This window comes from Rhinoderma darwinii, chromosome 5 (genome assembly GCF_050947455.1).
Source record: "Rhinoderma darwinii isolate aRhiDar2 chromosome 5, aRhiDar2.hap1, whole genome shotgun sequence".
Taxonomy (NCBI): Eukaryota; Metazoa; Chordata; class Amphibia; order Anura; family Rhinodermatidae; genus Rhinoderma; species Rhinoderma darwinii.
The window spans coordinates 249,075,840-249,103,208 of record NC_134691.1 but is presented as its reverse complement, the minus strand read 5'-3'; the positions used below and the strand labels follow the sequence as shown (position 1 = coordinate 249,103,208).

Here is a 27,369-nt window from a genome sequence, read left to right as displayed (position 1 = left end):
ATCGGGAACTCCAGCTATAGGCAACCCCTGATGAAATGTCCGGAGCAGTACTTGAGTCCCCAGGCAGAGCATCAGCTGCTGCTGACGTAACTAACCATATATGGACAGCAACTTCAGGGGTTTCCTATCGCTGGAGTCCCTGGGCAGAGCATCAGCTGATTCTCTTCTCAGGAACTCCAGCGATCGGAAACCCCTGAAAGTCACGGATCAAATGTCAGGAGCGGTGCCGGGAGTCCCGAGCAGAGCGCTAGCTGATGCTCTGCTCCGGGACTCCAGCAATAGGCAATGTGACATCAATGGCATGACTGCAAGGGGCTAACGCGCCGACACGAACAGCACACAAAGCAAGCCCTCAGTCATGTGGGGCCGTGTCGGCACACCATCAATATTAGAAAAGCTACAGGACTTCTGGGAACAATTCACCGGGTTTGAACAGCACCATTTAGTACCGAATTTTAAACTAAAGTACATTAGTGACTTCCTACATAAAAATATTAACGCAATTTTTAGAAAGGGGGAGGGGGGAAATATTCCTTAGTATAAAGATCTCCCATATGTGATGTAGAAGAATCCCAACTCCCAGGTTTGATGCAGATACGGTTGAGCACCAATTTCTACCGTGACGTCACAGTATTACTTAAACTAACGGTGTTCATTGACACACATGGTTCTGATCCTGGTACAGCATCTCATAACGGACACTGCAGTCCGCTTAACAAAACAACTTCACACCCACAGAAGGGCTACAGGCTACAAAAAAAAATAAAATAATCTATATTACTACATATAAAAAAAAAACAAAAGAAAACAAAATAAAAAATAAAAAAAACCTCAAACCAGACTGTGGACTGACTGGCGGCAGCACTTACACTAGACTCTGGACCGACCATACAGTGAAGGAAATAAGTATTTGATCCCTTGCTGATTTTGTAAGTTTGCCCAATGTCAAAGACATGAACAGTCTAGAATTTTTAGGCTAGGTTAATTTTACCAGTGAGAGATAGATTATATTTTAAAAAAAACACCTGAAAATCACATAGTCAAAATTATATATATTTATTTGCATTGTGCACAGAGAAATAAGTATTTGATCCCTTTGGCAAACAAGACTTAATACTTGGTGGCAAAACCCTTGTTGGCAAGCACAGCAGTCAGACGTTTTTTTGTAGTTGATGATGTTTGCACACATGTTAGATGGAATTTTGGCCCACTCCTCTTTGCAGATCATCTGTAAATCATTAAGATTTCGAGGCTGTCGCTTGGCAACTCGGATCTTCAGCTCCCTCCATAAGTTTTCGATGGGATTAAGGTCTGGAGACTGGCTAGGCCACTCCATGACCATAATGTGCATCTTTTTGAGCCACTCCTTTGTTGCCTTGGCTGTATGTTTCGGGTCATTGTCGTGCTGGAAGACCCAGCCACGAGCCATTTTTAATGTCCTGGTGGAGGGAAGGAGGTTGTCACTCAGGATTTGACGGTACATGGCTCCATCCATTCTCCCATTGATGCGGTGAAGTAGTCCTGTGCCCTTAGCAGAGAAACACCCCCAAAACATAATGTTTTCACCTCCATGCTTGACAGTGGGGACGGTGTTCTTTGGGTCATAGGCAGCATTTCTCTTCCTCCAAACACGGCGAGTTGAGTTAATGCCAAAGAGCTCAATTTTAGTCTCATCTGACCACAGCACCTTCTCCCAATCACTCTCAGAATTATCCAGATGTTCATTTGCAAACTTCAGACGGGCCTGTACATGTGCCTTCTTGAGCAGGGGGACCTTGCGGGCACTGCAGGATTTTAATCCATTACGGCGTAATGTGTTACCAATGGTTTTCTTGGTGACTGGTCCCAGCTGCCTTGAGATCATTAACAAGTTCCCCCCGTGTAGTTTTCGGCTGAGCTCTCACCTTCCTCAGGATCAAGGATACCCCACGAGGTGAGATTTTGCATGGAGCCCCAGATCGATGTCGATTGACAGTAACTTTGTATGTCTTCCATTTTCTTACTATGGCACCAACAGTTGTCTCCTTCTCACCCAGCGTCTTACTTATGGTTTTGTAACCCATTCCAGCCTTGTGCAGGTCTATGATCTTGTCCCAGACATCCTTAGAAAGCTCTTTGGTCTTGCCCATGTTGTAGAGGTTAGAGTCAGACTGATTAATTGAGTCTGTGGACAGGAGTCTTTTATACAGGTGACCATGTAAGACAGCTGTCTTTAATGCAGGCACCAAGTTGATTTGGAGCGTGTAACTGGTCTTGAGGAGGCTGAACTCTTAATGGTTGGTAGGGGATCAAATACTTATTTCTCTGTGCACAATGCAAATAAATATATATAATTTGGACTATGTGATTTTCTGTTTTTTTTTTTATATAATCTATCTCTCACTGGTAAAATTAACCTAGCCTAAAAATTCTAGACTGTTCATGTCTTTGACAGTGGACAAACTTACAAAATAAGTAAGGGATCAAATACTTATTTCCTTCACTGTACGTGTCAAAGCAACATCCACATGAACGCCAGGAGCCAAGGTTACTCAGGAGAAAATTGCCCAGAGCACCACACTGCCTTCACCAGCTTGCCTTCTCCCGCCATAGTGCATCCTGGTGCCATCTCTTTCCCAGGTAAGTGACGAACACGCACCCGGCCACATGATGTAAAAGAAAAGATGATTTATCAGACCAGGACGTCTTCCTTTGCTCCATGGTCCAGTTCGGATGCTACGCAGACCCAAACACAGCAAACTGCACTGCACGGCGTGTTCGGTCAACTTTCTTTCATAGACACTAGTAACTTTCCAGCAATTTGTGTTATAATACCGCTTTTGTGGGTTTGGACCAGATGGGCTAGCCTTTGCTCCCCATGCACAATGAGAATTGGGCGCCCATGACCCTGTTGCCGGTTGTTTTACCATGGACCACTTTTGGTAAGTACTAACCACTGCATACCGGGAACACCCCACAAGACCTGCCGTTTTGGAAATGTTCTGACCCAGTACTCAAAGCCATCCCAATTTGGCCCTTGTCAAAGTGGCTTAGCTCCTTAGAGTTGCACATTTTTTTCTGCCTTCAACACCTCAACTTCAAGAACTGTCTGTTCACTTGCTGCCTCATTTATACCACCCCTTGTCAGGTGCCATTGTAATGAGAATCAATGTTACTCCCTTCACCGGTCAGTGTTTTTAATGGTAAAGTGTGTGTGATTATATTTTTTTACCCCCAATTTATTTTATTTTTATATAAAATGGGAAGTATAAAAATATTTTCTTACCAGTGTCTTTATCTCTGGCTTTGTACACCTGTCCATAGGTGCCTTCCCCGATAATTCCAATAATATCAAATTTGTCCACACAACGCTTGCCCCAGTCTATTTCATTCTCATGGATTTCACCACAGCGAGGACCACAAATCCTTTAAGACAGATGAAAGCAGAAACAATTAAAAATCAATTATAGCAGATCTTTTCCAATTAGGTTGTGGCGCATTCACCTGTAATAATGTGATATGATAAGATTTCCCTTTAGTTCATAACATCAATATGGTCTAATTATAATGCGCACACACCCTCACAGCAGGACCAATTTTAAATCTTGCAATCCAGTTTTTTTTAGCCCCCCTGTAGATATAGCCCACCCCTGTATATAGTGCTCCATAGATCGCCCACCCCTGTATATAGCCCCGTCAATATATAGCCCACCCCTGTCGATATATAGCATCCCACAAATCTCCACCTATAGTGCTCCACAGAAAACCCACCCCTGTATATAGCCCCCCTGTACATACAGTCCACCCCTGTATATAGTGCTCCACAGATAGCCCACCCCTGTATATAGCCCCCCTGTAGATATAGCCTACCCCTGTAATATAGTGCTCCACATATAGTCCACCCCTGTATATAGTGCTCCACAGATAGCCCACCCCTGTATATATTCGCACATTGAACGCCGTAAATAATTGAAAACACCAAAATCGCTGTTTGGTCACCTTCACTCTAGAGTAGTAAAATATAATAAAAATATATATATATATTAATTTGGTATCACTGTAATTGTATTGAGTCGCAGAACTTTTTTTAAGTGGTTGTTTTTACTGCACGGTGAAAGCAGTGAAAACAAAACCCAAAAAACAATGGAGGAATTGCAGTTTCAGCCTGCAAATAATTTTATTTCAGTTTCCCAGTACATTAAATGGTACTTCAAATGGTGTCAATAGAAAATACAACTCTTCCTGCAAGAAATATGCCCTGACACCACTATATTGACGGAAAAATTAAAGTTATGGTCCTTTGAAGGCGGGGAGTGAAAAACGAAAATAAAGAAAGCAAAGAATGGATCAGTCCAGAAAGGGTTAATTAATTTCTAATAAATACCACATTTATGAATACATGTGGGGTACAGCCGTAGTCGGGAGAAATTGCTTTACAAATGTTGGGAGGCTTTTTCCTCCTTCATGCTCTGTGAAATGCCTAATTCTAATAAATTCTGCAAAAGACCTGTGGGGTCAAAATGCTCACTATACCCCTAGATAGATTCCCTAAGTGGCGTAGTTTACCAAATGGGGTCACTTATGGGGGGTTTCCATTGTTTTAGTCCCTCAGGGTCTTTGCAAATGCGACATGACACCCAAAAAAACCATTTCAGCTAAATTTGAGCTCCAAAAGCCAAATAGCGCTCCCTTCTGAGCCCTACTGTGGGTCCAAACAGCAGATTACTACCACATATGGGGTATTTCCGTAATCGGGAAAAATTGCTTTACAAACGCTAGGGTGTTTAATCTCCTTTATTCCTTGTAAAAATTAAACATTTCTACGTTTCTTCAGAGAAAAAACCAGTAGATTTTTATCTTCACATACTAATTCAAATACATTTAGCAAAAAAACTGGGGCCAAAATGAAAACTATACGCCTAGATCAATTCCTTGAATTCCAAAATGAGGTCACTTACTTGTTTTTTTTCTACCATTTTGGCACCACAAGACCTCTTCAAACCTGACATGGTGCCTAAAATGTATATAAAAAAATAACAAGGTGCTCTTTTGCTTCTGAGGCCGGTGTTTCAGTCCATTAGCATGCTAGGACCACATGTGGGATATTTCTAAAAACTGCACAATCTGGGCAATAGATATTGAGTTGCATTTCTCATGTAAAAAAAATAAATGAATGAATGAATTTTGACCCAAAAAAAAAAAAAAAAAAAAAAAAAAAAAAAAAAAAAAGTTTATTTCACCTCTACTTTGCTTTAATTCCTGTGAAACGCCTATAGGGGTTAAAACACTTTCTGAATGCTGTTTTGGATACTTTGAGGGGTGAAGTTTTCAAAATGAGGTAATTTATGGGGACTTTCTAATATACAAGGCCCTCAAAGCCACTTCAGAGCTGAACTAGTCCCTGAAAAGATGGCCTTTTGAAATTTTCTGGAAAATATGAGAAATTGCTGCTAAATTTCTAAGGCCTCATGCACACGACCATAGCCATGTGCATGGCCGTGACTTTCGGGTCGGCCGGGGGCAGAGTGTCACCTGCGAGTTGCCCGCAAATCGCGGGCCGTGCACATGGCCACGGCCATTATTTGCTATGAGCCTGGACTGCAGAACACTGCAGTAATAAGACTTGCCTGTTCTTTCTGCGGTCGAGGCTCCTGGACCATGCACGGACCGTGGAAACCACAGTCGTGTGCATGGCCCCATAGGAATGAATGGGGTCGCAATTCTCCCGTGGATTTTCGGGGGAATTGCGGCCGCAAAAGCACATTCGTGTGCATGGGGCCTATGCCTTTTAACGTCCTGGAACAATCAGAGAAATTTCAAAAGACGATGCAAACAAAGTACACATATGGGATAGTAATACCACACAAAATAGTTACTGTCTGTCTTACAAGCAGACATTTCAATTCAGGAAAAAAAATGCAAATTCTCTAAATTCTGAATATTGAATTTAAATCAACCAAACATTTTTTACTAACAAAGTACAATAGGTCCTGAGAAAACAAAAAAAAATAAAAAAAATTGTGTGGCCTATAAACAAATTTGCATTTGCATTTATTCCCTCTGCAGCCATTTTTTTATAATTTTTTTTTTATTTTCGAACACACAAACACACAGTAGTTCAGTATGAGAGGTATAATAAGGACACAAGTGGTTCTTAGAACCTCTTATGTGCTTCTTTGCGCTCTCTCACTGAGCCACCATTGCGGGACTGCCAGGCGGCTCAATGTGTGCACCGATGCAGTCATTAGGAGCCAGCAGGTAGTCCCAAACTGGCTCTGGCAAAGGGCAGCCCTCTATCAGCACACTCATGCTGGAGGGAGGACTGAGGTGACGAGTGCTGAAGACGGAGAACGTGGAGGAAAAGGAAAAAATATGCTGCTGGTCAGAAGAAAAGGGTGATAAGGACCCAACAGGTGTATTCTATATGTCAGTTTAGTTAATGTGGCCCCAGGTTGGTAATGTATAAAGGAACTTGTCCTTTCTTGCATAATGTACTGGGGGAAAAAATGTGTGGAATGCAATGGAAACAAATAAAAAAACAAACACTTTCTCTATTGTTTTTTGGGTTTTGTTTTTACGGCGTTCACCATGCTGAAAAAAAGCTCATGTTAACTTTAATTTGTGGGTCAATCCAATTACGGTAACAGTTTTACAAAATAAAATTAAAAATGTTAAGAGAAAGAGAAAGAATCCTGATCTCCCATGTGTGCACTGTACAGAAGACATGATAGCAGATATTTGCTTCTGCGCTAGTGGGTCGAAGCCTAAGGGTATGTTCACACGCTTAGCAAAATAAGTCTGAAAATCCAGAGCGGTTTTCAAGCAAAAACCGCTCCTGATTTTTCTGTCGTTTTTGTAACAACTCGCGTTTTTCGCGGCGTATTTTACACCCGTTATTGATGCGGTTTTTCAGTGGAGTCAATGAAAACAGCCTTAAAAAACGTCCCAAGAAATTACCTGCACTTTTGACGCGGCGTCATTTTACGTGCCATATTTTGACGACGTGTAAAACGAAGCCTCGTGGGAACAGAACACCGTAAAACCCATTGCAAGCAATGGGCAGATGCTTGGAGGTGTAACAGTGTCGTTTTTTCAGGCGTAATTCGAGGCCTAAACGGACCGAATTATGTCTGAAACCACTGCGTGAAAGTACTCTAAGAATGAGGCCCCATGCACACGACCGTAAAAAACGGAGCCATTCGCCTTCATTGAACACTGACACCTTTCCGGAGCACTACGGAAGGGTGTCCGTGCCGTGGAAATGTTCCGGGAATTATGGAACATGTCCGTTCTTTCGCATTTTGCGGGCCGTGCTCCCATACTTTGTATGGGAGCACGGGCCGAAAATGCGGCTGTCATTAAGCGGCCGGCCGTGCCCGCAATCGCGGGCTGTAATTGCGGGCACGGTCGTGTGCATGGGGCCTTAGCGGTAGACACTTCAGTGACAAACTGCTAAATAATGAGTCATAATGGCCAGAACACATGTAGACACGCGATATACTGGCAGGTATACTTTAACCACTTAAGGACCAAGACATTTATCACGTTTTCGTTCTTTACTACCCGCGTTCCAAGAGCCATAACTTTTATTTTTACATCAAGAGTGATGTGAAGGCTTACTATTTGCGGGAGGAGTTGTAGTTTCTAATGACACCATCTAAAGTACCATATAATGTACTGGGAAACGGAAAAAAGCCGAAATTGGAAAAAACTGATTCCTACATTGTCTTTTTGGTTTTCGTTTTTACGGCTTTCACCGATCAGTAAAAAACGACAACTGAACATTATTTTGCGGGTCAATACGATTTCGGCGATATGAGATATATATATATATATATCTACTTTTAAAAATAAAAAACCTTTATGTTAAAAAAAATAAAAAATGGTTTTGTTTCACCACATTCTGAGAACCAAACTATTTTTCCGTGCATTGAGCGGTGTGAGGGCTTATTTTTTGCGGTACGAGCTGTAGTTTTTATTGGTACCATGTTTTGTCGGTTTAAATTTTTTGGTTTTTACTGCATTCACCGTGCGTGTTAAATAATGATATATTGTAATAGTTCAGACTTTTACGGATGCAGCGATACCAATTGTGTTTCATTTTTTACATCCCTTTAGAGGAAAAAATGGGAAAAGGTTTTTTTTTTGTGCTTTTAATAGTTTGTTATTTTTTTTTCACTACTAATAACTTTATTAAACTAATGTTTTTACACCATTTACTAGTCCCCCTAGGGGACTTAAACCAGCGATAATTAGATTGCTGATACAATATACTACAATACTAATATATTGCAGTATATCGTTATTTCCACAGGCTTCTGTTAAGCCTTGCCAGAGACACGGCTTAACAGAGGCAGACAAAAGGCAGCCCTGGGGGCCTTCATTAGGCCCCTGGGCTGCCATGACTACCACTGGCGCCCCCCTATCGCGGTGTGGGGGCGCCGATGAGCAGTCTGAACGGGCCACCCCCTCTCTAACGCCTCAAATGCTGCGGTCGCGATTGACAGCAGCATTTGACGGGTTAAACGGCCAGGAACAGTGCTATCGCTGTTTCCGGCCGTTAGTCTGGGCGGTCAGTTGAAAAAAATAAAAAAAGACAGCTGACACCCGAGGGTATGGGGGGCGCTCTGCCCGTAAGCGCCCTCCATACTTCCCTATGACACACTGCACGTGCATGTACGTGATAATGTGTCACGGGGTTAAGATTATTACAGTGTTATTGCCTATACTGGATAAGGTTAACCACTCCAATGTCAATAAAGGAAACCATGCCAAGTACAGAGCAGTGACTAAATGCATTTGGGTTAGCATAAAAACGTGTAAAAATTAGTAATACAGGGTTGATAACCTGGCGATTACATGATTGTGTGTCAGAAGATTAAAAAAACAGAGGTACAGAAGCATCATGGAAATGGAGTTCATTTGATGCATTTTCTGCCATGCCATGCAGACCAGACAGAAAGTTTCCTTAGTGTTGTTCAATGACCTCAGACCCACACTGATTTTCTAAATCTAGGAGCCGTGGTCTTTTGACTAGCCACATCAAACAATGCTCTATGCAGAAAAGTGATGAAATAAATAAGGTGGACTTTCATGGACATAAATACACTCAACATTGAAATTGCAACCTCGAGAAGGAAAAAAAAGTTTTGGAATGGCTAGTCACAGGATCTATAGACATGTTAATGATAAAAAAATGGAAACAAGTATCCAAACATCTTTAAATGTATTCAGTATGGCGCATGAGTGCCACACACACTTGCACGCCTTGGCATGCTATCAATGAGGTTATTAATGGTTGTCTGATCAATTATGCCACACTGAATGCACGTAAATCATCAAGATTGGCCGCTTGCAGCTCCCTTTGCAATTGCCGACCAATGACGTCCCAGATGTGCTCGATAGTAGATAGGTCTAGAGATGCTGGAGGCCATGGTAGCACGTTTAGGCCACACAGGCTGCTCACAGTAGCATGAGCAACATGCGTTGTCCTGTTGAAAAACTACTTCTGGGAAACTTGAGGATTCTGGCTACCATACGTTATGCCACCCCACATAATGCCAGGAGTAGGACCAGTGTGACGTTCCCTTGTGAAGGCCTCGCCCAAGTGATCTCCAGACCAATCTCCGCCAGCTATCATTGCATTGGAGACAAAAGCTGTACTCATCGCTGAAGAGGATAGACCTCCATTACAGCCTCCATTGCCACCTTGCTGTGCACCACGATAGCCTTTGAGGGCGGTGGCGTGTGGAAAATGTGGTCTACTTTATATTTACATCATTTTTTTCTAGCGCGTTACAAGGCTTAGAAATTTCTGCTGAAGTGCTCACATTTTCAAGAAAATGTCAAAATGCTTTTTTTATAGGGACCAGTTCAGTTGGGAAGTGGGTTTGAGAGGCCCGTACAATACAAATCCTCATCTTCCCATTTTAAAAACTGCACCCCTCAAAGTATTCAAAACAGCATTTAGAAAGTTTAACCCTTTAGGCGTTTCATAGGAATTAAAGCAAAGTAGAGGTGAATTTTTCTGTAACACAGAAGGTTTTACCAGAGAAATGCAACTCAATATTTATTGTCCAGATTCTGCCATTTATAGAAATTTCCAACACTTTGTCCTAATGTGCTAATGTACTGAAGCGCAGGCCTCAGAAGCAAAGGAGCAGCTAGAGGATTTTAGGGCCTTTTTATTAGATTATATTTTAGGCACCATGTCCGGTTTGAAGAGGTCTTGGTGATGCCAAAATAAAGGAAAAACACCAAAGGAGACCCCATTTTGGAAACTAAACCATCAACTAAATGCTGGAAGGCAAAAGAAGCCCTATTTCCCAACTACCATATAGGACTAAATAGAATAAAATTAATTATTTATATTAAGCTATAAGCAAACTATCGAACCGCACACATTAAATTAAAATAGTCCATACGAGCGGCTAGTGAGTGGAAGACGGCACAATGCATTGATAGTGCATAGATTTAGAACACCTCTCGCTGTTTGTGTCCAGACTAGTGCCAGCGACTGCAGCACTAGCACGGTGGATTCATCGCTTGAGTACTTTAAATCCAAATGGTCTGAATGAAGGATTAATCTTTGCGGCCATTTTTTAACACCAATAATTCAATTTTAATAGTGTAATCTATAGAGGGGATTTATAATCAGTATAATATTCCCCTTTGTTACTTTTGGTCAGAGTAACCGTCATCACCTTTAAGACAATGAGTTTATCATCATTGTATCAAACTACATTATAATTATAAATATTAGTAGTCACATTCGATTTTTAATTTGAACCATCCATTTTTAATGGCTATATTCCCCTTTTCTTTTTTCATCTTTTTTGATCCTTCGGATCATTTAAATAGTGAAGGAAATAAGTATTTGATCCCTTGCTGATTTTGTAAGTTTGTCCGCTGTCAAAGACATGAACAGTCTAGAATTTTTAGGCTAGGTTAATTTTACCAGTGAGAGATAGATTATATATAAAAAAAAAGAAAAAAAAAAAAAAGAAAAATCAGTCAAAATTATATATATTTATTTGCATTGTGCACAGAGAAATAAGTATTTGATCCCCTACCAACCATTAAGAGTTCAGCCTCCTCCAGACCAGTTACACGCTCCAAATCAACTTGGTGCCTGCATTAAAGACAGATGTCTTAAAGGAATAGTGTCACCAAAATTTTTTTTTTCATGTCAGTTTTATGTTAGTGTTTTATTAAAAACGTTTTTATTTATTTGTGTGTTTGTGTGTTACTTTTTTCTATTTTTTCACTTTTTCTTCCCTATGGGGGCTGCCATTTTTTGTTCCATTTCTGTCTGTGTCGATTAACGACACATACAGACATGGAATACGGCAGCCACAGTCCCATAGGGACTGCGAACGGCTCCCGTCCCATTGACTTCCGTGTACGGCGTCTGTGTGGGAACTGCGCATGCGCCGCTCCCACACAGTCCAATTCGAAATTGGCGCCGTCCGGCGCCATTTTCCTGTGGACCGGAAGTCGCGGCCGGACAGTAATATTACTACTTCCGGTCGCGGCTTCCGGATTTGTGCACTTGGACCAGCGGCAGCAAACGGAGCGGACGGGCCGGAGGGAGCCGCGGCGGCAGGAGCAGGTAAGAGATTTCAATGTATGTTCGTGTTTGTGTGTGTTTACTACTGTATGTAAACCTACTACGCTGTGTGTTAGCTCAAAAAATGGCGACACACAGTGTAGGAGGTTACACCATTCAAACCCCTCGTTTATCCCGGCACTAGCCAGGATAAAGGAGGGGGGGATGCTGAGAGCTCACTAGAGCGAGGGCTTTTAACCCAATGTTGCAATGCTGCAATTTTGGGAAATAGCTCCATCTAGTGACCAAAAATGGGTAGTATTATAAATTAGAAATAATTTATAATATTTCCTGACTCGTGAAAAAAATAAAAAAAATTTGAACAATGTTTAATCACCCACACACTAAATGTTTAATAAAAAACAAACAAACATGTTTTTCGGGCAACACCATGCCTTTAAATGGTCACCTGTATAAAAGACTCCTGTCCACAGACTCAATTAATCAGTCTGACTCTAACCTCTACAACATGGGCAAGACCAAAGAGCTTTCTAAGGATGTCAGGGACAAGATCATAGACCTGCACAAGGCTGGAATGGGCTACAAAACCATAAGTAAGACGCTGGGTGAGAAGGAGACAACTGTTGGTGCAATAGTAAGAAAATGGAAGACATACAAAATGACTGTCAATCGACATCGATCTGGGGCTCCATGCAAAATCTCACCTCGTGGGGTATCCTTGATCCTGAGGAAGGTGAGAGCTCAGCCGAAAACTACACGGGGGGAACTTGTTAATGATCTCAAGGCAGCTGGGACCACAGTCACCAAGAAAACCATTGGTAACACATTACGCCGTAATGGATTAAAATCCTGCAGTGCCCGCAAGGTCCCCCTGCTCAAGAAGGCACATGTACAGGCCCATCTGAAGTTTGCAAATGAACATCTGGATGATTCTGAGAGTGATTGGGAGAAGGTCCTGTGGTCAGATGAGACTAAAATTGAGCTCTTTGGCATTAACTCAACTCGCCGTGTTTGGAGGAAGAGAAATGCTGCCTATGACCCAAAGAACACCGTCCGCACTGTCAAGCATGGAGGTGGAAACATTATGTTTTGGGGGAGTTTCTCTGCTAAGGGCACAGGACTACTTCACCGCATCAATGGGAGAATGGATGGAGCCATGTACCGTCAAATCCTGAGTGACAACCTCCTTCCCTCCACCAGGACATTAAAAATGGCTCGTGGCTGGGTCTTCCAGCACGACAATGACCCGAAACATACAGCCAAGGCAACAAAGGAGTGGCTCAAAAAGAAGCACATTAAGGTCATGGAGTGGCCTAGCCAGTCTCCAGACCTTAATCCCATCGAAAACTTATGGAGGGAGCTGAAGATCCGAGTTGCCAAGCGACAACCTCGAAATCTTAATGATTTACAGATGATCTGCAAAGAGGAGTGGGCCAAAATTCCATCTAACATGTGTGCAAACTTCATCATCAACTACAAAAAACATCTAACTGCTGTGCTTGTCAACAAGGGTTTTGCCACCAAGTATTAAGTCTCGTTTGCCAAAGGGATCAAATACTTATTTCTCTGTGCACAATGCAAATAAATATATATAATTTTGACTATGTGATTTTCAGGTGTTTTTTTTTTTAGATAATCTCTCACTGGTAAAATTAACCTAGCCTAAAAATTCTAGACTGTTCATGTCTTTGACAGTGGGCAAACTTACAAAATCAGCAAGGGATCAAATACTTATTTCCTTCACTGTATAGTCTATTCCTACTATATACACTTATTTCGTTTGGGATAAGTCGTTTGCACCACATTCGCACGCTCTACACATATATTTGATATGGAACGAGATATTGTGACAATATTACTATAAATAATCATTTTATTTAACTTGATGTCTGTGCCTAATTATGCAGGCGATATATTTGCTTTCCCCTTTGAAGGTTTAAATTTTTTCTATATATATTGTGCCTTTCTGTTGCAGACACACATACATATACTCTGAAATCATTACATTTTGTATCCAGCATACCATCGCGCTTTGCGACTTAGTCCCTGGGAATACGCATAGTGTCTAGCCCTGCAAAAGTCTAAGTGTCCTTGCGTTTATATACTTAAACGCTGGATACCTCCTTAGTCTAGATACTACATTCAAGCACCATTTGTGATATACAATCATCCTGAGACTAAGTTTTTACGCATGCGCTGTTGGTCTGTTTTCACACTTCGTTAAGTTATCTGGCAACTTTCGTACTTGGACCCTGGATACTCTTTTCCGCAGATATGCGCATGAGCAGACCTTACCCTGTGAAAGGCCAGCATATACGACTTCTGATTTGTCAGCCGTTACGTCTATCTCATTAAAGTAGGGCTCGAATCGCTACTCACACCACTATTGGCGACTGCCAGTGACACCTTAAGAGAAGTGATCGGAAGTTCATAAAACAAGGGGAATTGTACAGCACGCCGTCATTGGCCCCGGAAACCCGAGGACAGACGTAGCGAAACATGTCGGGGGGGGGGGGGGTTCAATTTTATTCTCATGCTTGTCTGCGAGATACATTTAAATATATTAGACCGTGAAGTCACAGCATACTGAAGCCACTGGCTCTAGTCTTAACACCAACAGGTGTTCTAAACTTACGCACTATCAATGCATTGTGCCACATTCCGCTCACTAGCAGCGCTCATTGACTATTTTTATTTAATGTGTGTGGTTCATTAGTTTGCTTAGAATAGCCTAATAAAGAATTTTATTTTATTTAGTCCTATATGGTAGCTGGGAAATAGGGCTTCTTTTGCCTTAGGGCATTTAGTTGATAGTTATTACATTTGTGCCCACCAACTACCATGGGTCCTCTGTGTCTCTTTGCGATTTTGGAAACTACACCCCACAAGGAATTCATCTAGGGGTGTAGCGAGCATTTTGACCCCACTAGAGTTTATTACAATTTAGACGTGGAAATTAAAAGATTATTTTTTAGCTAAAAATGGCATCAAGAAGAAAAAGCCTCTTGCAACATTTGTAAAGCAACTTCCCTGCAGTATGGAAATACCTCATATGTGGTCATAAACTGCTGTTTGGGCAAACAGCAGGGCTCAAAAGAGAAGGAGTACCATTTGGCTTTTAGAGTGCAGATTTTGCAGGATAGGTTTCTGGGCGCTGTGCTGCATTTGCAAAGCCCCTAAGGTATCAGAACAGTGGAAGTGACCTCAATTTTGAAACTACACCCCTCAAGGTATTCACCTAGTGGTGTAGGGAGCAAGTTAACCCCACGTGTTATCCAGAAATTAGTGTGTACTCGATGTGGCAGAGTGAAAATGGCAATTTTTCCATAGATATGCCAATGTGGTGCCCAGCTTGTGCCACCATAAAAAGACAGCTCCCTAATTATTATGCGGTTTCCCCCGGTTTTCAAAAAACCCTACACGTGTCCCTAATCTTTTGCCTGGAAATTCGACCAGTCTCAGGAGTGAAAGAGTACCATACAAAATTGAGGCCTAATTTGGCTACTTACAAAGTATTGGTTCACAATTGCAGAGGCTTTGATGTGAAATAATAAAATAAACCCCTGAAAAGTGACCATTTTGGAAACTACACCCCTCAAGGCATTTATTAAAGGGGTGTAGTGAGCATTTTCACCCCATAGGTCTTTTCCGTAAATGATTGCAGTGCAGATGGTGCAAAGTAAAAATTGCAATTTATCCCCAGATATGCCATTTCAGTGGCAAATATGTCGTGCCCAGCTTGTGCCACTGGGGACACATGGCAAAGATTGTTAAATGGGTTCTCCTGGGTATGGCGATACCATATATGTGGAAGTAAACAGCTGTTTGGACACAGTGTAGGGCTCAGAAGGGAGGGAGCGCCATTTGGATTTTGCTTGGTAGTAGTTTTTTTTTTTTTTAATTATTACTGGTATTTCAGTTTATAATGTAGGAGCATATGTAAGCTGGGCAGAGAACATCAGGGGCATAGTCAGCTGGTATAATAATGGGGTTAAAAAAAAAAAAAAAAAGACACAATGAAAGAAACCATAGATGTGTTAAAGGCCAGATTCACATGAGCGTTGCGCATCACGGACGTGAAAAACTGCAGTTTTTCATGTCCGAGTTGCATCCGCGCTGTACGCTGCGGGTCGCGTTTTCTCACATCCCCCATAGACTAGAGTCTATGGAGGGATGCGTGAAGCGCAAATAAATGACATGTTTTATCCTCCCAAGGACCCGTCACACGGTCTGTTGAAACAGCCGTGTGAATGGCCCCATTGAATTAGATAGGTCAGTGTGATGGCCATTGTTTTAAAGACCATTACACGAATGTGAATAAGGACTTACGCTGTGAAGCAATCCGTTCTGCACAGGCCAGTGTCGCACTAATAAATGTCCTTTCTTATTCCCATTTTGATATACACTGCACCTTTGCAGTTTGGGGAATTTTGCAGGGAAGTGTTGTCCTGGTATTATATGGGCACCGTCGCTTCCAGTAGATATGTTTGGGCCTTCCTCTTCCTGGTTACCTAATTTTAGGGACTTGATAAATCACCGCTTGAAAGAAATGTTCCATTCGGGCCTGCACAATTGCATATTTTTCTTTCCCGATTTATGGGGGCCATAACTTATTTTATTTTTTCATAGACGTAGTGGTATGAGGGCTGTTTCTTTGCAGGATGAGCTGTAGTTTTTATTGGTACCATTTTTTGGTACATGCGACTTTTTGATCACTATCTTTTTTTTGGGATGTAAGGTGATCAAAACACAGCAATTCTGGCATAGTTTTTTTTATATAGCGTTTACCATGCGTTATAAATTACATGTTAACTTTATTCTTCGGGTCAGTCCGATTCCGGTAACAGCAAATTTATAGCACTTTATGTTTTACAACTTTTTGCACAATAAAATTACTTTTGTAAAATTAATTTTTTCGGTCATATTGTATGAGCCATAACTTTTAAATTTTTTAGTCGACGGAGCTGTATAAGGGCTTGTTTTTTAGCGAGACAAGCTATAGTTGTTAAAGGTGCCGTTTTTGGATGCATGCAACGTTTTATCACTTTTTATTCCAATTTTTGGAAGTAGAAGTGACCAAAAAACAGCAATTCTGGCAATGTTTTTTTTAGGGGTTTTTCTTTACGACGCTCACCGCGCGTGGCTAAAAACCCCTCAGATGATGCGATCTCTATGGAGCGCAGCATCTAAGGGGGATCAGTTGGATTAGAGTCTAGCTCCGGTCCTAGTCGTTACAGCAGGGTGTCAGCTGTAACATACAACTGACACCCGGCGGTGATGGTCTTTGCTCAGCTCCTGGCTCGCACGATGACGGACGTAACTATAGCGCGCTTTGCGAGAATCTCTTCCCGACAGCACTGTAAATATACGGCGGGTGTTGGGAAGGGATTAATTGGCAGCAGGAACCGACACGAGTGATATATAAACTTAACAAAAAAAAAAAAGAAGGCAGTTCAAACTTACGGTTTTGGAAATTTGTGTTTGTATTGCTGAAGTGAATGAGATGTCAAATTTAAAGAGAACCTTTCACCTGCCCATACGTGAAGGTGCATATATGTGCAGCTGAGTGCAGCATGTAACAGGCAGGGCTTCACAAACCATGTCTCACCAGAAAGTCACCCTGACACTGTCCGTAGCGGATTGGACAGTGTCAGAGCAAAGAGATCACGCCCTCTTTTTTACGCTCCGTCTTTTGACAGCGGTGCGTAAAAAAAATTACCGTCGGCACAGAACATCGTAAAAGCCCATTCAAATGAATGGGCAGATGTTTGCCGACGCTTTGGAGCCGTATTTTCGGACGCAATTCGGGGCTAAAACGCCCGAATTACGTCCGTAAATAGGGTGTGTGAACCCAGTCTAATAGTAGGTCATGGAGTAAATACAGCGCCATTTTCCACCGGCGTGTTCACGAGCTGTGACAGCTGTTATTTCCGACAGCAGACTATCACAGCTCAATGTGCTGGGACCGATCGCGGAGGTCCCCCACCGATTAACCCCTTAGAAGTCGCGTTCAATAGCGATTGCGGCTTCTTAAGGGTTAAGCCACAATCGACGGCCCAATCCATGATAGCGGGCGGCGATGGCTACTATGGCAACCAGAATCCTAACAATGGACTCTGGCTACGCCATCAACGGACAAATTCAGGACCCACTATGCTTGCTGTCAGTGAGTAGCGGACAGCTCTAATACACTGCACTATGCATGTAGTGCCGTGTATTAGAATAGCGATCAGGGCCTCCTGCCCTCAAGTTTCCTAGTGGGACAAAGTAATAAAGTGTAAAAATAAGAAAAAAAAAGTTTTAAAAAAGTAATGAAAGTAAAAATCCCCCTTTTTCCCTTAGCAGTCCTTTATTATTAAATATAAAACAAAAACTATACATAATTGGTATCGCCGCGTCCGTAACAGCCTGAACTACACAATTGTGTTATTTATCCCGCACGGTGAACGTCGTAAAAGAAAATAAACCATACCAGAATCACAATTGTTTTGTCACTTCACCTCGCAAAAAATTGAATAAAAAGAGATCAAAAAGTCGCATGTACCTAAAAATGGTACTTATCAAAACTACAGTTCGTTACGCAAAAAAAAAAAAATACTCCCAAGGCTTTTTGCTTGGGAAGATAAAAAAAAGTTATGGCGCTTAGAATAAGGCAGCACAAAAAGTAAATGATTTTTTACAAAAAGTATTTTATCGTGCTAACACCATAAGACATAAAAACTATAAAACATATGGTATCGCCGTAATCGAATCGCCCCGCAGAATAAAGTGAATATGTCATTTATAGCGCACGGTGATCGCTGTAAAAAAAATAAAAACCAATAGTAGAATTGCTGTGTTTTAGTCACCACACCTCTTAAAAATAGAATAAAAACTGATCAAAAAGTTGCGCACACTCCATGAAAACTACAATGAATTCCTCAAGGGGTCTAGTTTCCAAAATGGGGTCACATTTGGGTGGTTTCCACTGTTTTGGCACCACAAGACCTCTTCAAACCGGACATGGTACCTAATAAATTAAATTAAAATTTCACCTCTACTTTGCTCTAAATTCCTGTGAAACACCTAAATGGTTCATAAACTTTCTAAATGCTGTTGTGAATACTTTGAGAGGGTCTAGTTTCTAAAATGGGCTGTTTGATGGGGGTGTCTAATATATAGGCTCCTCAAAGCAACTTCACAACTGAACTGGAACCTAAAAAAAATAAAAATATAAACAATTTTTTTTAAAAATGAGGAAATTCTTCGCTTCTTACATTATACTGATAATGAGCCGTGCCCACCCCGAGATAACCCCAGTTTTGATCGTTTGTATAAACGGAGACCCCTATTAGACAGTTTCAGTGCCCGGTTTTCCCAAGCATACACCCCCGAGAAGTGTATTTCTATTGAGGAGTCCCTGGTACATTTTAAAGGAAGGCTTCAATTCCGCGAGTACCTGCCGGGTAAGAGGGCAAGGTATGGTGTGAAGATGTATATGCTGTGCGAGTGCATCAGGGGTGATTTTAATCAGTTCAATGCTGGATCCTACCATCCCCAGGTATATATGTAGGCTTAGTCCCAGTTCTGGGTGTATGTGCAGCGTAGGTTCCCACCTTACAGAGGTCGCCTTGTCGTGGCAGGTGGGCTAACACTTTTTGATCAAAATGTGCACTAAGAACCTCCCTATTTGTAAGTAGATTTAGCTTTAGTGCATATTTATTTATATTTAGTGGTTTAGGTGGCATTAGTGTCGCAGGGTGCTGTCACCATTCTATGTTTGCTGTATATCTGCAGTCATGGGTGTTCTTGCACCTGCATACATTTTGTATCATTTAGTTGGAATGTGCTGTTCAACTTTGTTGTGTTTATGTGATCCATATATGTGGGGTTAGTGACTGCCTCCACTTGTTGTTCTTGCACTCCTCCCATTCTGCCCTGGGTGATTTTAATCAGTTCAATGCTGGATCCTACCATCCCCAGGTATATATGTAGGCTTAGTCCCAGTTCTGGGTGTATGTGCAGCGTAGGTTCCCACCTTACAGAGGTCGCCTTGTCGTGGCAGGTGGGCTAACACTTTTTGATCAAAATGTGCACTAAGAACCTCCCTATTTGTAAGTAGATTTAGCTTTAGTGCATATTTATTTATATTTAGTGGTTTAGGTGGCATTAGTGTCGCAGGGTGCTGTCACCATTCTATGTTTGCAGGGTATACCTACAGGTTTAGGATATATGAAAGGCAGGACAGCAGTATCCAGCCCCGAGAATGCCCCTATTTACTGGGAGTTAATGCAAAAATTGTGTGGGATTTGGTGCACCCACTGCTGGTCCAGGGTTACCACCTCTACCTGGATAATTTTTATACCAGCGTTCCACTCTTCAAGCGCCTCGCTTCCAGAAGTCCTGCGGCATGCGGAACTGCTAGAAGAAATCTGAGAGGCCTCCCTAAGACACTGCTTGGGCAAACACGCAGAAGGGGTGAGATCAGGGCACAATCTAGCAGCAACATATTGTGTATCAAGTACAAGGACAAGAGAGATGCCACACCAGTACCCATGTACCTGTACGAGGTACCAGTACAGAGACCCCCAAACCAGACTGCATCCTGGACTACAATCGGTACATGGGAGGGGTGGACTTGTCAGATCAAGTCCTGAAGCCCTACAGCGCCATGCGGTGTGGTATAAGAAGCTGGCCGGGCACATCATACAGATGGCTTTGTACAATGCGTACGTGCTACGTCGATGTACAGGCAAGAAGGGAACTTTCCTGGAATTTCAAGAGGTGGTTATCCAGAAACTAATCTTTAGGGACCAAGAAGGGGGGCACTCAGTACTTCTGGAAGCGAGCCCACACGCATCGTACCAGGGCAACACTTTCCAGGAGAAGTTCCCCAAACTGGCAAGAAGGCAAAAAGTCAAAAGAGGTGCAAAGTCTGCTATAAGAGGGGGATAAGGGAGGACACAATATATCCATGTGACACGTATCCCGAAAAACCAGGGTTCCTTATGTAAGAGTGTATTAAAATTTATCATACATCCCTTGATTTTTAATTTACCCCAATTTTACTTACCCTGATGCCCTCCGCACAGCTTATCCCCCTCATCTTTCCCCTCTGGGCCCTGCTGTGTGCCCAGGCAGCTGATAACAGCCATATGGAGGGTATTGCCGTACACAGAAGAACCCACATTACAGTTTATGGGGTGTATGTCGCCGGTCAAAATGCTCACTACACCTCTAGATGAATGCCTTAAGGGTGTAGTTTTTAAAACTGGGCCACTTCTTGGGGTTTTCAACTGTACTGATACCTCAGGGGCTTCTGCATACATGACTTCGCACCAGAAAATCCCCAGTAGGCCAAATGATGGTCCTTTCATTCTGAGCCCTCCCATGGGCCCAAACGGCAGTTTATCACCACAAATGGGGTATTGCCGCACTCAGGACAAATTGCGCAACAAAATGGGGTATTTTATGCCTTGTGAAAAAAAGGAATTTTGAGCCAAAACTACATATTATTGGAAAATAATTCATTTTTTTAATTTCACATCCCAATTCAAATAGGTGCTGTGAAAAAACGGTCAAAATGGTAACAACTACAATACATGAATTCCTTGAGGGGTGTAGTTTCCAAAATGGGGTCACTTTTGGTGGCTTCCTACTGTTTTGGCACCTCAACACCTCCTCAAACCTGGCATGCTGCCTATAATATATTCTAATAAAAAAAAAAAAAAAAAAGAGGCCTCAAAATGCACTAGGTGCTTCTTTGCTTCTGGGGCTTGTGTTTTAGTCCACGAGCGCACTAGAGCCACATGTGGGACATTTCTAAAAACTGCAGAATCTGGACAATACATATTTAGTAGTGTTTCTCTGGTAAAACCTTCTGTGTTAAAGAGAAAAAAAATTATAAAATTGAAATTCAGCAAGAAAAATGAAATTTGCAAATTTCACCTCCACTTTGCTTTAATTCCTGTGAAATGCCTAAAGGGTTAAAAAAAACCTTCCTAAAGGCCGTTTTGAATATTTTGAGGGGTCTAGTTAAAATGTGGTGTTTTATGGGGGTTTCTAATACATAGGCCCCTCAAAGCCACTTCAGAAAGGAACAGGTACCTTAAAAAAAAGGCTTTTGAAATTTTATAAAAAATATGAGAAACTGCTGTTTATGTTCTAAACCTTGTAACGTCCAAGAAAAATAAAAGAATGTTCAAAAAACGATGCCAAACTCAAGTAGACACATGGGAAATGTGAACTAGTAACTATTTTGGGTGGTATAACCCAAAAAAATTCTATTTTTTCTACATTTTCTCTAAATTTTGCAATTTTTCACAAATAAACACTGAATATATCGACCAAATTTTACCACTAACAAAGCCCAATGTGTCCCGAAAAAATTATCTCAGAATCGCTTGGATAGGTTTAAGCATTCCCAAGTTATTACCACATAAAGTGAAATGTCAGATTTGAAAAATGGGCTCAGCCTTAAGGCCCAAACTAGGCTGCGTCCTTAAAGGGGTAAGACCCTAATAAAAAAAAATAAATGTAGGATTTCCTCATACTTAGGCCTCTTTCTGTTCTTCACTTGTGTTTTCTTCCCCTCTGGGCTATAAGACATGTCCCCACTTCCAGTATAGACGGGTGGGAGGGGCAAGTCAGACAGCAAGTGCCGAAGTTTTCTCTCCATCTCCATTTTGATAGACTTTCCTGGGATACAGCCTCGGAAACTAGGAGACAGTGGTAAAAGGGTAGTTATTTGAATAGGTTTGAACTCGATTTCATTAGGTTTACACATATGAGATATAATGGAACCATTAAAGTGTAGCTAAACGTTTGACAAACTTTTGACAGGTCATAGTGACATGTCAGAAGTTTTGATTGGTGGATGTCCGAGCACTCATGCGAGTGCTCCGCCGCTTCGTGTCTGTTCGTATTTTTCCGGAAAGCCGATGTATCGGAGTACGGGCTCATAGACTTTCTATTGAGTTGGCACACTGATTCATGTCTGTTCGGCTTTTTCCGGAAATAAATGTAGCGGCTGAGCGCTCACATGAACGCTTCAGCTGCTTTGTTCTAGCGATTGGTGGGGGTCTCAGTGCTCGGACCCCCACCAATCCAAACTTCTGACATGTCACTATGACATGTCAGAAGTTTGTCAAAAGTTTAGCTACACTTTAAGTTCCACAAAAACTAATAAATACAACTCTGGATACAGTGGTTTTGTAAAAAGAATAGCAAATGTTTATGGAGATGTTCACACAAAATGCTACTCAAAGGGGCACAAACCAGCACATTCTGCAAAGCATGCAACTCTTGGCAGCATAGTGCAAACAGGACCTTTAAAAACGCCATTCACTAGTATCCTCCTCCTTCCAGGCAGCCCGAATTTTATCTAACTATGAATGTGTGAAGGGAGAACTACTGCAATGTTGTGAGATACAGAAACTGGAGTTTTTTTTTTTTCCTTCCCAAAAAGGTGCTACACCTAAACTGCATGCAATTTTAAATGTGATTTTCTGCAATTTGTCACTATGGAGCCTTAGGCCGCACGCACATAACGGTGTGCCTTTCGGGCTGTGATACAGTATATGCTTAACAGATAAGGATTATGAGCCACTTCGTTACGAGTGAAGTTCTGTTACATGGATCCAGTTTTCCTTCGACAAGTACTGAATTCAGCGCTTCTAGAGATCCCGATGCCATGTATGGTATTCAATGGAGCATGCGGATATTTCACCAGTACGGGATTATGAACATTTAAACAAAGGAACATGTGCACAGCCCTATTGACTAACATTTCCTAAATATCACAAAGAAAAAAAACTGCACATCAACTCTAAATACACTGATTTGCATGAGGAGTTACCCTAAGGCCTCATGCAAACTTCCGTGTGCCGTTGAACGGCTGCTAATGACTGTTCTGTGAATCACGGACAGCACACGGATAGCTTCCGTGTGCAGCCCGTTGTTTCACGGACCAAATCAACGCAGTAGGACCTGCACTACATTTGACGGAACAGCCGCACGGTTCTGTTAAAACAACGGAAGTGTGCATGGCCCCATTGAAATGAATGCGTCAGGATGCGATCAGTTAAAAAGAAACGGATAGCACCCATGACAAAAAAAACTGAACTGGGCATGAGGCCTTAGAATTTTTTTTTTTTTTAACAAGTACTCCATTTTACATTCAACCTAATTACAAACACCAAGTATTAGTGATATAAATTGTCAGTTATGAAATTAGAGGAGGGGGGGGGGGGGGGGTGTCCAGTTTTTTTTTCTCGTTTATTTGTAGAATAGGAAATCATAGTTTTTTTCAATATACATGTATTAGAAATCCTGCTCATACATTTTTTCTAGTGTATGAGGCCCCTGTCAGAGTAGAATGGTGTAGCCCACAGATTAGTTGCTTAACCCCTTCCCGACATTTGACGTATCCATACGCCAAAGTCGGGTAGGGGGAAGTATGGAGCGGGCTCACGCAGTGAGATCGCTCCATACGATGACGGTGTCGGCTGTATGTTACAGCCGACACTTCAGAGTAACTAGCGGCATCGCACTCGAGCCTAGTTTAACTCGTTAAATGCTGCAGTCAATACTGACCGCAGCATTTAAATTGTCAGAAAGAGGGGGGCGACCCCTTCTAACAGATTGCGTCCCCCGCAACGCAATCGCAGGGGGGGGGGGGCGATTGTTGCTATGGCTGCCTGGGGGCTTAACGAACGCCATCTTTGTACACCTACTAAGCCTTGCCTCCGGCAGGGCTTAATAGGTGCCTGTCAGAATCACGATATACTGCAATACATTAGTATTGCGTATATCGTACAAGCGATCTAACGATCGCTGGTTGAAGTCCCCTAGGGGGAATAATAAATTAGTTAGAGGCTCTGTCACCAGATTTTGTAACCCCTATCTCCTATTGCAGCAGATCGGCGCTGCAATGGAGATAAGAGTAACGTTTTTTTTTTTTAAACGAGCATTTTTGGCCAAGTTATGAGCATTTTTATATTTATGTAAATGAGGCTTTCTAAAGTCCAACTGGGCGTGTATTATGTGGGTACATCGGGGCGTGTTTACTTCTTTTACTAGCTGGGCGTTCTGACAAGAAGTATCATCCACTTCTCTTCAGAACGCCCAGCTTCTGGCAGTGCAGACACACAGCGTGTTCTCGAGAGATCACGCTGTGACGTCACTCACAGGTCCTGCATCGTGTAGGACGAGCGAGGACACATCGGCACCAGAGGCTACAGTTGATTCTGCAGCAGCATCGGCGTTTGCAGGTAAGTCGATGTAGCTACTTACCTGCAAAAGCTGATGCTGCTGCAGAATGAACTGTAGCCTCTGGTGCCGACACGATGCAGGACCTGGGGCAGGAAGTGAGTGACGTCACAGCGTGATCTCTCGAGAACACGCTGTGTGTCTGCACTGCCAGAAGCTAGGCGCTGTGAAGAGAAGTGGATGATACTTCTATTCACAACGCCCAGTTAGTAAAAGAAGTAAAAACGCCCTGATGTACATACACATAATACACGCCCAGTTGTACTTTTACTGTAAACACGCCCAGTTGTACTTTTACTGTAAACACGCCCAGTTGTACTTTTACTGTAAACACGCCCAGTTGTACTTTTACTGTAAACACGCCCAGTTGTACTTTTACTGTAAACACGCCCAGTTGTACTTTAGAAAGCCTGATTTACATAAATATAAAAATGGTCATAACTTGGCCAAAAATGCTCGTTTAAAAAAAAAACTAAAAAAACGTTACTTTTATCTCCATTGTAGCGCCGATCTGCTGCAATAGGAGATAGGGGTTGCAAAATCTGGTGACAGAGCCTCTTTAAACAAAGTTTTTTTTGGTGCAAAAAAAAAATAAAAGTTCAAAAAAACCCCCCTTTTCCCATTTTCCCCCTAGAGCATAGTAAAAAAATAAAATAAATAAACATAATTGGTATCGCCGCGTCCGCAAAAGTCTGAACTATTACAATGTATCATTATTTTCCCCGCACGGTGAACGCCGTAAAATAAATAAACAAATTGTAAACGCCAGAATCTATATTTTTTGGTCACCTAATCTCCCACAAAAAATGAAATAATAATGATCAAACTGTCGCATGTACACATAAATGGTATTATTAAAAACTACAGCTTATGCCGCAAATAATAAGCCCTCATACCACTTAAATCGACGGAAAATTAATAAAGTTGTGGCTCTCGGAATTTGGCGACGCATTTTCTTTTTTACACTTCGGTTTTTACAAGTAGTAAAATATAGAAAAAAAAAACTATATATTTGGTATCGCCGTAATCGTATTGACCCACAGAATAAAGTTATCATGTTGTTTTAATTGCACAGTGAATTCCGTAAAAACAACGCGCAAAAAACCATGGAGGAATCACTGTTTTTTTCATTTTCTACCCCACAAATAATTTTTTTTCCTGTTTCCTAGTACATTATACGGCAAAATAAATGATGCTACAAAACACTACAACTCGTCCCGCAAAAATCAAGCCCTCATAGGACTATATCGACGGAAAAATAAAGACGTTATGGCTTCTGGAATGTGGGGAGGAAAAAACGAAAATCTGAAAGTGGTTTACGACGGGAAGGGGTTAATGTATCCACAGGATAACTGAATATGACTAAACATGGCGTCAGTCATGTGAACCCCCACAAACGTGACCCCTAACATTGTCAGCAACAGGCAAACATGACATACAGTACATGTGTTGAGGACACATCATGGGCTAAGTGAATAGGACTAATGGTGGAATAATGATGAACAACTACTTCACTGTGCTTATTCATGGTCTCTAGATAAGTTATAAAATGTCTGCCTGTCGCTAGGGGATGTTATGTTACATAGTTAGTACGGTTGAAAAAAAACACATGTCCATCAAGTTCATCCAAGGGATGGGAAAAGGGAAGGGAAAAATGTAAGAAGAGATAAACACCAGAGGAGAAAGAAGAATGTAAGAGCTGCTCCTCACAGACATCACGAGATGTTGCTGTAGGTAGAAATACTTTATAACTTCTGCTCCTCAATAACCTATTATTCACCTGTTCTATACCTGGGCAGTGTTACCTGAATGCCAGGGGTCACATGATGTGGGTCACATGACTGCCGTATCTGTAGTCCATTCAGTTATCCTATGGATGCATTTCTTGGGACTAATCTGTGTGCTACACCTTTTTAATATATACTTTCAGACAGAGGCAACTACACTGGATACATACAATGAAGGAAATAAGTATTTGATCCCTTGCTGATTTTGTAAGTTTGCCCACTGTCAAAGACATGAACAGTCTAGAATTTTTAGGCTAGGTTAATTTTACCAGTGAGAGATAGATTATATAAAAAAAAAAAATGAAAATCACATTGTCAAAATTATATATATTTATTTGCATTGTGCACAGAGAAATAAGTATTTGATCCCCTACCAACCATTAAGAGTTCAGCCTCCTCCAGACCAGTTACACGCTCCAAATCAACTTGGTGCCTGCATTAAAGACAGCTGTCTTAAATGGTCACCTGTATAAAAGACTCCTGTCCACAGACTCAATTAATCAGTCTGACTCTAACCTCTACAACATGGGCAAGACCAAAGAGCTTTCTAAGGATGTCAGGGACAAGATCATAGACCTGCACAAGGCTGGAATGGGCTACAAAACCATAAGTAAGAAAGTGGAAGACATACAAAATGACTGTCAATCGACATCGATCTGGGGCTCCATGCAAAATCTCACCTCGTGGAGTATCCTTGATCCTGAGGAAGGTGAGAGCTCAGCCAAAAACTACACGGGGGGAACTTGTTAATGATCTCAAGGCAGCTGGGACCACAGTCACCAAGAA

At 41.8% G+C, this 27,369-nt stretch overlaps 1 protein-coding gene across 1 annotated transcript in view; it reads right to left on the bottom strand.

Annotated features, from left to right (window-relative positions):
• The window catches only part of CDK13 (cyclin dependent kinase 13), a 172,570-nt gene that overhangs the window by 114,195 nt on the left and 31,006 nt on the right, over positions 1-27,369 (bottom strand). Inside the window, exons 3-4 of the mRNA XM_075827037.1 lie at positions 22,081-22,245; positions 3,266-3,405 (exon numbers count right to left, since the gene is read on the bottom strand). Coding sequence (XP_075683152.1) covers positions 3,266-3,405; positions 22,081-22,245 — 305 coding nt within the window. The remainder of the gene's footprint in view (positions 1-3,265; positions 3,406-22,080; positions 22,246-27,369) is intronic.